This window comes from Colius striatus, chromosome 10 (assembly GCF_028858725.1).
Source record: "Colius striatus isolate bColStr4 chromosome 10, bColStr4.1.hap1, whole genome shotgun sequence".
Taxonomy (NCBI): Eukaryota; Metazoa; Chordata; class Aves; order Coliiformes; family Coliidae; genus Colius; species Colius striatus.
This window is the reverse complement of record NC_084768.1, coordinates 19664419-19678356: the sequence shown is the minus strand read 5'-3', so window position 1 is coordinate 19678356 and position 13938 is coordinate 19664419. Positions and strand designations below refer to the sequence as shown.

General features: G+C 40.2%; 1 protein-coding gene across 11 annotated transcripts in view; it reads left to right on the top strand.

Annotated features, from left to right (window-relative positions):
• Positions 1-13938, top strand: part of RASAL2 (RAS protein activator like 2) — a 187673-nt gene that overhangs the window by 118140 nt on the left and 55595 nt on the right. For all 11 annotated transcript variants that reach the window (XM_062004135.1, XM_062004134.1, XM_062004133.1 and 8 more), the window contains one exon: positions 12966-13072. In XM_062004135.1, the coding sequence (XP_061860119.1) occupies positions 12966-13072 (107 nt within the window). The remainder of the gene's footprint in view (positions 1-12965; positions 13073-13938) is intronic.

Below are 13938 nucleotides of genomic sequence, written 5' to 3'. Positions count from 1 at the left end.
CATGCTTACTTGTAGCTTATCTCAGAAACTGTCTGTCCTGGAAAATGTGGACAAGACTTACTGAAAGCTTTTGGTAAGCTCTAGAGCACAAGACATGCATTAAGATGGAGAAAGAAAATTTCAGAAGCTATTCACAACGTTTCTTCTGCCTGTGGCAAGCTTTAGTGTGGGATCAGTACCACATCCCCCCTGCGGTCATGGAGCAAGTTTTGTCTCTGGTTTTCTTGCTGAGCAAAAAGATTTTAAAAAGAGAATCAATGCTACAGAGGAGTTCTGAGATATTTTTGAAGTGATTGTTTACAACTAGGTATTTAGAGGATGTAAACAGGGAGGATGTTTCTGATTCCATTTTGATAATGGAGAGTATCAAAGCGTACAAATGTCAAGGTTAGGTAAATTAATTCTTGGAACTAAGGAGCAAATTGCTAAGCACAACTGGAGTTAACTGTTGGAATACCTTACCAAGGGAGCAGACTGGCTCTTCATGTCTTTGCAGTGTCTGTTTACAATCAGATGTCCTTTTTTTTTTTTTTTGAAAATGTGCCTTTGTTCATCTAGAAATAACACAATGAATGATGAGAGTCACTGGATGATGCTCTAAAGCTGTTTCCAGTCGGGGTTAGATGAGTGTGATCATTATTCCTGCTTTCACATTTGATGGATTTGGTGTTTCTAAATGTCAGTAATTCTTCTACATCTATCTATTGCTTTAAACTTAATGGATTTCTAGTGGAGGGTGTGTTTGTGACTTGCTTTCTTACAAGGACTTTTCAATTCATGTTTTTGTTCTGATGTGTATCTCCACCTTCTGATAGTCCATTGCAGACAGGCTTCTTTTATGATATGGCGACCCGTTAAACCACACAAAAAGGAGATAAATAGCAGGGAAGTATTTATGCAGTTCTTCCCCCCTCTCTGTTTGTTTCCCCAGGAATGTTAATGCACAGAAGAGGTCTGCATGTGAAAAACTAATGCCTTTTTCAGTTTCTAGTGCCATCATCCTCACTGAGGTCTTTGCCAATTCTGCCTCTGTTGTTAATAAAGATTTAATATTCCCATATTTTAACATATGCAAATAAGCCAGATTCATATTTGATATTTAATATACTTCCCCTGTTATCATGAACATTATAAAACACTGAAAAAGGGATGAATAAAGCTAAATTACGATACAATATGAGGCAGCTCTAAGGAGGAAAACAAGATTTGTGCACAATCTGTACTCCTAGAAAGGATGCAGAATTGGTAAGCATTCATGGGAAATCAATACTCTTAACTTTGTTTTCTCTAGAACCTATTATTTATGGAGTTGGCAGTTAACATTGCAAATAAAACCAGTTTTCAGTGAAAAGACAGTCAGGTGGTTGTGGGCACAGTATTTGTTTCACAGAAAACTAAAAGGAAGGAGGTGAAATTTTTGTTTGATATTGAGCACAGAGCTAGAAGAGCTATCCGATCCTTTTTCTGATTATTTTCCATTCCATTTTTATTGCAAGTAGATTTACATCATCAGCTTCCACAGTCTTAAAGAGAAGATTCTACTTGTAGAAGTTGGACAAAATGCAATCCTCCCACACATAGATTAAAATTTGCTGGAAAAGATCATTTTGTTAAAAAAAAAACCCAACCAGCTATTTTTTGTATACGTGACAAATATACCTGATGTCTTTCTGTCAATGGATTTTATATTATGTAGGAAATGTTTGTGGGTTTTTATCCCTCTGTTCATGCTGGAGGTGGAGGCATGTACTTTTTCAATGTGAACAGTGACTGCTCAGCTAAGTCTTCCAAGCTGCTGTGGTACCTCACTCCTGAACTGTCTGTCCCGTGTTCCCTCATTAATTGTGAGTTGTGTATAGCATCTGCCCTGCTTGGCAGGTGTTTTATGAAAATATCTGTCCTGCAAGAACAGTACTTGCTATAGTTTGTCTTAGTAATTGGAATTTTCTTCCCTGCTGGGACTTGATAGCCCTTTTTTTCTTCATTTGTTGGTTGGTGTCTAATTCTTCACTTTGCTGATCTGATGGCTTTTCCTTGTTACTGTTTTGGCTTGGGTTTTAGTCAGTGGTCAGCAAGTGTCCTGGTTTGCAATAGGGATTGGCAAGTGTATGAATTATTTAAAATAAAGACAGGTTCAGAAAATGGTGAACAAAAGGCTGCTGTCTCTTTAAAGCGTGCAGTTTGATCAGAGCATCAGCTCCATCCCCTGAGGACAAAGGCAATTTTGATTTGTGGGGCCCAGGAGTCCCTCACTTACCGGGATTCGTTTCTGCTCGTGCATGTGTAAACCTGTAAAATGCTCTTTTGTGTAGAATAAATCATATGCTATAAATCCCGGACAATTAAATGTGACCCTTCATAAAGTCACAATGACAAGTCTTCATTGCAGAGCTGTGTGGAGCAAGCTCGCTGTCTAGACAGAGCGGAATTATTTCCCATTTATCTTTTCTTCTTTTTTTCTTCTGTTAAATAAATAACCTTCCATTAGCACTGATGACTACTCCTGAACCCCCAAGAATGCTGCTGTCTCCTTACCTCTTTCTTATTTGCCCTGTTGCAGTCGAGGCTGAAGCCCAGCGGGGCTGTGACTGCAGCTTGGCGCTGATGAAGAGGAGCAGTTCCCCTCTCCCTAATGCTGCTGTTGGCAGTCAGAAAGATTCCATTATTGCCGATCAATGCTGCCGCCATGCAGGAGGAGGGGAGAGGGAGGGGTGGGAGCTTCCTATTCACAGATTGATCAACCTGCCATTGCATGAACAAATTCATTGTAAGAAAAGCTGGGATGCTGTTATAATAGCTGGAGCAGGAAGAGGCTTGTAAACAGGGGAATGCAGGCTCTTCAGTGCTGAGGAGGGTATTTAAATTACCTCTAAGCTTGCTGTTTTTTCTTCCAGCATAAAGCATAAATACCTGAGCCTAGGAACAAAGCCAACACTATAAGGAATGACAGGGGTATATTCCAATTAGCTGATGAGCTGAGTGCTGACTTATTTGAGCTTCTTCAGCACTGAGACCTGTTCCTTCTTTTTACTTAAACTGATTCTGTCATAACCTGCTACCTCTTTTGGATTTAAAAACCTCGTTTTCCCCCGCTCCTCTTTTTTGCCTTCTTTCTGTTCCTGCTTGGACTAAAACCTGACACAAAGGGACAACAAGTGCAGATCCCACTTAACTGCTCGCACCCATGCCTGCTGTGTTGGTTCTAGCTGTCAGATGTAGGGTTGAGAGAACAGGACAAGATCACACTTTCATGGTGTCAGTGTAGACGATAACCGGAGTACTGGAATCCCAAGACCATCAGCTCCTCCCCACCCTTCCTACCCTGCTTCACTCACTTATTGTTTTCTGTATGGAAAAGTTTTTTGGCTGGAGAATGAGTCTTCTTTCTCCTGGTGATGTGGCCGAATGGCTGGATAGCAGCACAGAAGATGAGAAAAGCCTTCTCTCGTTTCTTGGTACGGTAGGGTACTAACTGGTTTTTTGTTTCTTTTTTTTAACACTTTACAGGGAAGCCTCTTCTACTTTCACTGGCACTTAATTTCTTCAGTTCTTCACTTACCTGGCTTTATTTCTGTTTAAAAGCTTTTAAGTGGTGTGCAATTGTTAATTAGACTTGATTACAATCTGTTTGAAATAGCTGCAAACACATTGGGCAAAGGTCAACTTATAAATGGGCATGTGCCATGCAGAAAATGGTTTCTGGACTAAACAATGTTACTTACTGGTCTGTTTTTCTTTTCTGTGCCATTTGACCAGCTGATCTGCCTTCAGTCTACTTCCACTCATTTCTGTCAGCTTGCCTACAACTTCTCAACTGTGTGATGCTAATGAGATAAGTCATAGGAGGCTACTGAAAGTTTTTCTTCCGAAGATAAGTGTTTAGATGCATTTAGAGTAAAAATTTCAGCCAAGAAATCAGGGACTTCTGTAGCTTAGAAATTAAATCTAGGAAGCACAATCAATCCTGTGCTCTGTTTCTGAATACTTACACATTGCTTTAATGACATTCAGGTAGAAAATTGAAACTATTCTTTTATTTATAGCCCAGCATAAATACAACTAAGAAGTTGACAATATTTTAAACAGAACTTACACAAAGCAGCTGATTGTTTTGTCTTTCCTTTTGAACTGTTGCTACGTCAAACTTTTGTTATTTGATTTTGTTCTTTTAACTCCATCTCCACAAATCGTTCTATCTCTCTCCTTAATGGTTTCTATTGTTCTCAAGGTGCAGTCTATTTTTTTCTATTTTGATGATGTCTAGTTAGTGAGTTGCTCAGGCAGGCTGCTTGATATGTGTACTCCTTCTCAGTTCCATAGACTACATAAAATAACGTTTGTTAGAATCACTGCTGTAACTCTGGGGTGTTTTGTTCCTCCCTCCCTCCTGCCAAGATATATTATTCACCATTGGGGATCTTTGTCTGTCAATCAAGTAGTCAACAGCCAATGCAGATACTATTTTTGCCCTGATTTTGTTGTCCTCCATGCAGACCACAGGCAGATATCTGGTGTGGCTGTGCTCTTTTCGGTAGCCAGTTTATACTGGTCTCTCTATGATAAGCAGTTCTGTCATGTAGCAGGTCCAGAACAGTACAGACTGTGGGAGGAAAGTAAGAGACTAATCACAAAGTCTATTTGCATTTGCTAACATTTCATCACTATGTGCTGTGGCCTTCTTTGGGAATATCACACCAGATGTGAACAGGGACACAGGTAGGCATGGGCTGGGCACCAGTACTGCTCTTCATAAGACTGCCATTTTTTTCTTCTCCTTAGACCTATGCCTGCATTCACATTTTGATTCAAACCAAGAGATCCTCAAGATGTATCGTAAATCTCACCCTAGAAATGTCACAAGTATTTATTCTGCCTGAAGCGTGTCACAAAGCTGAGCTATTTAAGGTAGCAATTTTTGCCTCTGAGTACTTAAATTGTCTTTTTTCTTTTCATAGAATCATAGAATCATTACAGTTGGAAAAGACCTTTAAGATTGAGTCCAACCACTAACCTAACACTGCCAAGTCCATCACTGAACTGAACTGTCCCTCAGCAACTCATCTTTTGTCTTACAAAGATACCAGTTCTCAAATGATGTCCTAACATGGCCATATGTAAGGTTCAGGGACATGCCTTGAACGTCTACATAATATTGGGACTTCTTGTGTGTCCGCAACAATAATTCTTATTGCTCAGAGGCAAAATCCTGCCATAGTGAGCAGGAGGTACTGAAGCTTAGAGCAACCTTCTTGGCCCATTGAGAGGGGCATGGGAGAGCTGTTGAGCTTTGATGCGTCTAAGAGCCAGTCACTTGTGAAGATATCCCAATAACCAGAGCAAAGGATCACTTTTTAGACAATGTCTTGATTCACAGCACTTTTGAAGGGAGTGGGAAGATTGGTTTTGAAAGCTGTGGCTCAAGGCTCTTGTTTAATAATGAGGATAATAAATATTGATATCATACTAATGTGTGTCTAAGTCATGAGCCTCTAAGCAAATTACATTGCGGGAACAAGTTGCCATGCATCAGCTGATCTGCATTAATTGTCTGTGTGCAATCTCTCTGCAGCAAACACAAGGTAATTTGAATTAGCTGAGGCAGTCCAAGATCATTAGGACCTAACGAGGGCGTCAGCATCTCCAGGCCATGTGCAGTAGCTCCTTATGTCTGCTGTGTTGGCACAGTTGTCCAGACAATTTGTATTACTGTATGTATAGTGTATCATTATAGGATGTTTTAGAGGCTGATACGTGAGGAGGTTAAAAAAGGGCAACTATTCCAAATTTTGTATGGCCGTGCACATCCTGCAGGGAATAGGTTGAACACTGTAGGGCTGTGCATCTGTTTGATTTCTGACTCACGTTTGCAGAGCTGGAGGGTTCGTTTCTCTGCTCAGAGTGAATGCATCAGTCTAATAAACAGCTGATGTCGTACACACTAAATGCCATGTACAGTTTCCTCAGAACATTCTGCAAAAAGAAGCTGTGAGAGTCGGTACTTGGGAGCCAAAATTATCTCCTATCATATTCTTGCACTTTCTTCCAGCCTTCTCTGTGTATTCATCTGGTTTGCATGTTGGGTCTTGTCTTTCAGACTGTAAAGTCCTTTAGGAATCAATTACTTAAATTACTTAAAAGTGACTTAAACTGTCGTTTAGGTTTCTGGCTATGCACCTTCTGAACTGGGTACTACTTCAATTACATTTCTTTTATATAGCAGCACAAGTGTCTAACACTAACATGATTATCTTTGATATTTACTTGAATCGTCTAGCAAGACTTGTCTGATCGACTCAGTAAAGCACAGTATCTTCTTTTAAAATCCCTGCTAATGGACTGGGAGAGATTTTGATCATAATTGGTATCTAGCAGTTGTTTGATGATGGAGCTCTATAGCAAGCGAGCTTTGCAGAGTTCCCTTTGTGTTTCCCTTTCCAGGCTTTGTAGCTTGTGTGCAATTTCATATACTGTGACTTGGTTGCATTCTCTCTGATGTATCTTGTGGCTTTTTTTTCCTATCTGGTTGTCTTGATAAATGTGGAAAAGCTATCTCTGCAAATTTCAGTTTTCTCTGAGTTACACCTTGTAGAATTTGCATAATGTATTTAGATCCCTTTCTCGTTAGTGCTGTCACATGAGCACTCTGAAACAACCCTAAAGAGACGAGATAAAATTAGTCTCATCTGTCTTTACAAAGTTGTGAATGCCATAATATTACTGCATGTGTACACTGTACTGCTCTATCATAAACTGCCTTGGAGCACGTTCAATTCTTGTACTTGTTTAAATGCTTGTTTGTTTTTAAAAGATTCTAAAACTGAATTAGATACTCCCTTTTTAATAGGCTCAACACAGTAGTTTATTTGGAATGAAAGTACTTGAATTAGCAGCCCAGCTGAGTATTCCCACTTAATAAACATTAAATTCATGCATATAAAACATTTTCCTTTTAATGACATATACATATATGTTGGATTTTAAAGGAGAAAACCAAACAACAAGGGTCAAACTAGTGCCTTTGTTATTTATTTTATAGGTGATCAGCAACTCACAATGAAAAGTTAGTAAAAATGTAGCAAAGCAGAAAGGCAATATCTCTGTTTTGGCTCGTTTTTGTGCCTTACAAGATAAAAGTTTTAGTGTGCTGTCTTTGTAAAGTAAGAAACAAGCTCTGTAGTTCCTGTTGTTGGTGAAACAAATATTGAATCTCTGCATTTGTCTCTGTAGTGAACCACTCAATGGGTGGTTATGTCTGAGTAACATCTTCAAAAACTGCAGCCAACAGCAAAACCATAGTGCTCCAGGTCTTCCATGCTTAGATTTGAGCCTGTTGTTTGTGTAAGTGTGTTCGGAAAAGAAATACTAAGTCACAAAAAGTCAAGTGCTGCAGGTTTTTATTCTGTATTTCTTTGGTAGTTAATCTGTAAGACTAGTTGGCGTTTTGTCAGAGTAGGAAATCATACTGAAGGAGGCCTTGAAATCCTTTAGGCCATTCAAGTCCATTGCCATGTCCCCAGTAGGATCTCTTCTGTCCGTCCTCTTAAAGACAAACACTGAGCTATCCCATTCTTGCAAAAAGATTATTTTTTTCCCCAAAACTTTCCTCAAGATACTTTTTTATTTTCTCCCCCTAGGAGTTGGTTGTTTTTGTGGGGTTAATTAGGTATAAGTTTATTTTTTAAATAAATTATTACCCAGAGGGCCATAGGGAGTACCTTACTTAATTTGCATGTCTTATTTGCTTAACGTACATCTTCCCTCCTGCCTCCAGTGTAGCGTTTATCACACACTGACAGTGCCTTGTTTCAAGCTAGGACTGTGCCCTCTTTGGGTCAGAAATGGTGCCCCAAAGTCTAGCTGTGTTGCATGCCGGTAAGAGGCCTCCAGGCATTACCATGTTTGAAACATGTAATAACCTGGCCAGGCAGATGAATTTCTAAAATGTTGTTGGTCACAGGTAAGTATTTAGATAACCTTTTTTTTTAATCCAGTGTGATAACTATTGCTTCATGAGTGTTACATGTAAAACAGTGCCAAATTTTGGTTGAAAAAAGGGATATAGTATGTGCAGCTTATTGATCCTTCCTTCAGACAAGAGGCTGATTGCAGGATTGTTTGATTGTTCAGCTGGTGCTGTGACCAGCAAGCAATTACTATTTTCTCATGGGGAATGAGCTATGTAAAGGGGGTGAAAATATATTTTGGTTTGGTTCTGTTTTAGCTGGGGACATTTTAATACAAGTGCACCTGAGAGGCAATCTTGGGGAACGCCAGGTTCTGGAGAGGTAATTGCTCATATTGAGCTGGTTTTGTGTTTTTCAATGCCTGTAATTAAGCTAGACTTGAGAGGCAGAATGAACTGATACTTTTTATGAATCATATTCTTTATCCCCTCTAGCTACAGACCAAGGTACCATCATATCAGAATGTGTGCAGACAAAATAAAAGGAAGTCACAGTCCCTGAAATCTTACTGTATCTTTCTCTTATTTTCCTAACCAGTGGATAATATACACCAGTAGTCTGCCCCAATCCTTGTAAGGACAACACAGAGATATCAAATAATGGTATCTGGAGAATGAATTTGAAGGTGGATATTTTTTATATGTCTTGGAAAAGAAATACTACCTTTTGTCAATAGTATGGTTGGTTTTACCAGTCAATGGTAGATGCAGCTTTTCATGCACATCAAAGCAAAGGATGTCATAGTAGATAATTGGTCAGTGCTGAGCCATGCGTTATTATGAACTGCTAAAAGTCACAATTGATGACGTTGTCACTTGGATTATTGATTGTGAGAGAAGGTGCCCAGACTGAGAGCTTTTTTCTAGAAATGCAGGACCTACCAGCCTGGAATAGATGGTCTCATCTGTTTGCTGTGACAGAGATTAGTACCAACCCCTTACAAGTCATGATAGATAAAACTTATGCTTACCATTGTGCTTACTGCTTTTTTGGATATCCGGGTAGGTGTTTGGGACTGCTTTAGAGTCACCTCCTGTACTTCATAAGCAGGAACTCAGATCTGGAGATGTTCTTGCTGGTCCTGGGAAGACACAAACCCAGTCTGGCAGTTGCCACAGTCTTGATGCAAGTTCCATTGAGACTGTGCAGTAATTTCATTACATTGCCCTTTGCAAAATCAGAGACACCCTGTAGTCTTTGTTTCTGTGACTTTATTTGCAAGTTCAGTAACTTTAATTCTTTTTACTCTAATCCCTGAGAATGTTTCTTTGTTCTTGACTGTTTTCCCTTCCCTTCCTTCCTTCCTTCTTTCTCCAATCCATTTCTAATTCAGAATAATGGAGTTGGAGTAGCAAGCACTGTCCTGTGAAGCTGGGAGGTTTGTTTCATCTCTACTTCTCTCACCCTGAGAAAAAGCTCTTTGCAGTACAATACAAATTCCCACAACAGCAAAGTTTCAGACTTTATGGGACAGGAGCACCCAGCAACAGGAAATTTAGAACCAGTCAAGAGCTGCATCTCAGGTGGAGGTCATTGAAGCTGTGCCACTGTGACCAAGAAGGTTGCCTTCAAAGGAGGTCAATCACCACCACTGCTCAGAGTAGTAAGTGGCACCTGTCTTAACACAAACCTGCCTCTGGCCAACAAAACAAGCTTTGATGTTGTAGAGGGTAGAGAGTGGCACAATATGGAGAGAGACCTGTCTTCATTGTATCCTTGTGCACTTCCCTGCTTAATTCCTCATACTGCTGAGTAAATTGGTTCAGCTAATTTGTATCTGACTGTTTCTATGTATTGTGGAAATGTTTATTTACATAAATATTGATTTATGTAAATATTTCTGCATATCACCAGTCTATGATGTGATAAATTAAAAGTGTCCCATAGGGATGTTTACAACTCATTTGTTTGGATTGTTTGTTTGAAAATAAGGTTGAAAAAAGGGGAGATTTGTCTACTCCCCCCCCACCAAGAGGCTGAGTGTGGATGAAAGGGGTTTGAGATTGTTTATCTGTAGAAGCAATGTGGTTTGTCTGTAGTCATGGTCCCTGAGAGTGAGCAGTGCAGAAAGCAGTTGTAATTTAATACTAAGCTGATGAGAGCTGCATTGATTTTTATGGCAGGTGAAGATTTTGCAAGAGTAGCCTTTAGCATTACTTGTGGAGCAGGGGAGGGAGCTGTCTTAATTTTTTGCCTAGTGGTGACAGTATGGATTTTTTTCCCCGACTCAGCAAAAATACTGTCATACAGGCATCACAGCAGTGTGCTTTTGAGTTCGAGTTAACATATCTCATCAGTTTTACTGTATCTGGATCTTCTTATTTTTTCCTGGGGACTGAGCACAATGTTTACTTGCTCTTGTTTTCTGGAAGGAAAGTGAAAGGTAGTCTTATTTTTAGTTGATTGTGGGCACCTTGTGAATGTTTCATTTTCTGCTTCGCACTTGATATGCTTCTGTGATGGTCTGAGAGCAGAAGAAACTTACTTTACCAATGGAATCTTAGTGGGTTTTTTTGCAGAGAACTTGAATTGTTGCTGGGTGGCCATGGGGGGAAAAGGGAAGGCAAGACGAGCCAGGTATGTTCCTTGTTGTAGCTCTTCAACTCCATTTGGTTTAAACTTTTTCCTAAACTGCTACTCGTACAGAACCTATTGCTGAAAACAGTGGGGAATTCAGGCTCCTGTTTTCATTTATGACTCAGCAAAGTTAACAGACTATGTTAAATTACTGAAGCAGCTTTGATGTGATTTGCTGTGTGTGAGAAGTAGAGAAAGCCTAATCTATTATGTTACGTATTACTATTTGATGTAAAATAGAAGGTGCTTGCTTTAGTCCCCAGTTCCAAGGGAATACATCACTCCCATTTGCTTTCATGACATTTACAGCCAGAACAGCAGAAGCAATTGTTTAAATCCTATGAAATACATCTCTCTTTGGGAGAGCAATACTTACAGGTGCTGCAGAAAATAAGTTTCCCTTCGAAGAGGCAGGGGAAGGAAGCTGGTGGTATAAAAGAGCTCATCTTCATATAAAACTGACAACCCCAGCAAAGGCTCCTGAGACAGTGAGACAGACCAGTCGTCACCTCCTTTGGTATAAAACTGGCCTCGCTCAAAGTGCTTTGTTCTCTAAAGGTGCCTTGACAGGGGACTTACCCTCCAGCACTGGAACAGGTGATGCCTCCTTAGCTGTAAAAGAAGATACCCGATGCTGCTCATCAGCCGAAGGAGAAGTCTCCCCGCAAGTGATAGAGCTCTGTGGCAGTGACCGTGAGCTTTGACAGGCTGATTTACGTGGTCGCTGCGAGTGGGGCTCCTGCATCGTCCTCATGGTCGGCAGCGAGCAGCTGCGCCCTGCCCATTTTCCACTGGTACCTACATTGTGTGTTAGACTTTGTTTGTCCAGTTTAGGAGGCTGTTCTCGCTTTTAGCAGTTCTTTTCCCCATCGATGGTGACAAGCAAATAGAGAAGCCAAACGTTACCGGTTTGTTTGGGTTTGGGTTTTTTTTTAAAGCTAAATCTCTACAGTGTGAGACACTAAAACTGCAGGGTCCAGATTTCTTAGCCTCTCATACACTATGCTCCATTTTGTCGTTCTTCAAGCATCCATGGGAGATGGTGAAATCAAAATCCGGTATGCAATGGCATCACAAGTAATGTTATCCCTGAAGAAAGCTTTTCTCCTTTTTTCTCTGGTTATTTTGAGGAAAACACTGCTCCCGTGGCACCAGCTGGCAGTCTGTCTCTGTAAACCTTTTTTGCTGCTGTGAAGCAGGATATACAGTGAAATTTTCTGTAGCGGAGGGAAGCCGGCAGTTGGGCGTCTGTTAATAGCCTGAAAGTAACTAATGAGGATGTGCAGTCAGAGCGATTGATTGAATAGCTGCAGTCCTGTGTGTTTCTTGCTCGCTCGCTTGCTCTCTGCGAGCTGTAGGAAGGGAGGGGGAACAGAGAGACCCAGCTTTCTCTTAAGTGGAAGTAGCACGGATCCCCAGGGCCAGGCGGCCAGAAATGGAAGTTTAAGCTGCATCTGTCTCTTGAAAGGAAAACGGCAGGAGTCAAAATGTCACTGTCTGGAGTCACCGCTCCCTCCTTTTCTTTAAGATTCAGAAGATAACAATGGACTTTCTGCTAGGAAGTGATTTTTTCCCTCCCCGTGTCAGGGGATGTTTTGTGAAGCTGGATTCCTTGAAGTCTGGCAATTGAGCTGGAGATGGGCAGCAGTTGTGATAAAGGTATCTGTATGCATATGTACGTGTATCTAGCTAGAGAGAAAAATACTTATATGTAAGGTATATATTTGTTTGTGTGGAGACTTTTAACATTGTATATACTTGATTATGCTATGATTCTAATATTTATACTAGAAAATGATGTGTGTCTTTTATGAATATTTGTACTCATCAGATCAGCCTGCATGGATTTAAGATTCCAAAGTCGTATCTTGGTAAGGTCATTTTGCCAGAATGAGGAGAAGTTGACCTATTTTTTTAATCTGCAGAGATATATATATGTCATGTTACCCGGGCAGTTATGAGTCTTCTGCTCTTTGCGTGGTTTGAGCAAGTAGTGTGGTTGTATAAGACTGAACTTTGACCTGTGTCAAATTGTGTTCAGCTGTGACTAAAATTGAGCTTTCCTCAGTCTTGATTTTAGTTATCTGTTAATTACTGCACTGCTTCTGTAAAAAAATAAAGCTTTTTTTTTTAAAGTTCTTTGAATACCGTCTCACAATCAGTAACAGAATACTAAATATGCTTGGGTATTGATCTTTACCAGCATTTCTTATTTTAATTGCCTTGAGTCAAGTCGGTTTCACAACCTTGAATCTGCCAGTAGGAATTCCATTGCAATGGAGTAAGTAAATAAGATATAGAAAAATAAGTGAGTGTAATTCAGGAGTTAGTAACTTTGCTCAGGCATCTGTCCTATAGAGCATAAAACCTGACTGTTCCCCACCCCCCAGCACCCATTCACCTTCTTTTTCTTCTCTTCCTCAGAGGTCCCAGCAGAGCGGTCCCCTCGCAGACGGAGCATCTCAGGGACCAGCACTTCTGAGAAGACCAACCCCATGGATGTGTCAAATACGTCTCCATTCAAAGTGCCAGTAAGTGTGTCTTTCCTGTGAAGGAGGAGTTTTTCTCATTGAATAGGGGAAGGAGATTAAAATATCACAATGTACAACTCGGGGGGGGGGGAAGAAAAGAGTCCTTAGTTAATATTTTCAGTTGACCAAAAGGTATTGCTGTCAGCTGTCGTGTATTGTCAGTGAGATTTCTGTACTTTGCTTATTTTCATTGCCTTGATCTAAAGTTGCAAATAGTGAAACGTCAGTATGAATGTGGGCAGTGACCTATATAAATACTTTTGAAGTCACCACCAGGGATTGCATTACATATTCAATTTTGACTGGGAGAAAAGTTCCTGTAGGTTGGTGATAGTATGTTATTTTTCCATCATGTCATTGAATTACACAGAAAACTGAAATGGCTTTATAGCTTTTTCGGAAGCTGATGAAATTTTTGCAGGTGTGTTAGCTCCTCTTTAGCCCTTCAGGTTTTGATGTAAGTTTGGTTGGCTGTGTGTCTGCATGAGACTTTTTCAGCTACAGTCAGAATTTTCTTGCTTGTGTCAGTCTTTGGTCTGTGTATCTAAGATACACAAGGGCCTTTCTGTTGTTAGACTGAGGGCAGTGCTTCAAGTTAAAATGAGTTGCTCAGTAATTTCTAAACACTATTAGTTTGTGTTTTAAAACATCTAACTTGAATATTTCAAATATTTTCATACTTCTTTTTATTTTGAGCAAGTCATCTGCCCACTTCACAACCTGAGGAAGAACAGGAGGGGTTTGTGTGGCATGAATGCCATGTTTTTTTCCTTAGGGTATATGCTCTTGTTTTGCTTTAGCTAGCACTCCACTCTTTTAAGCACACTTCCTTGCTCACTTTAGATCCTAATGTGTGTGACATTTGG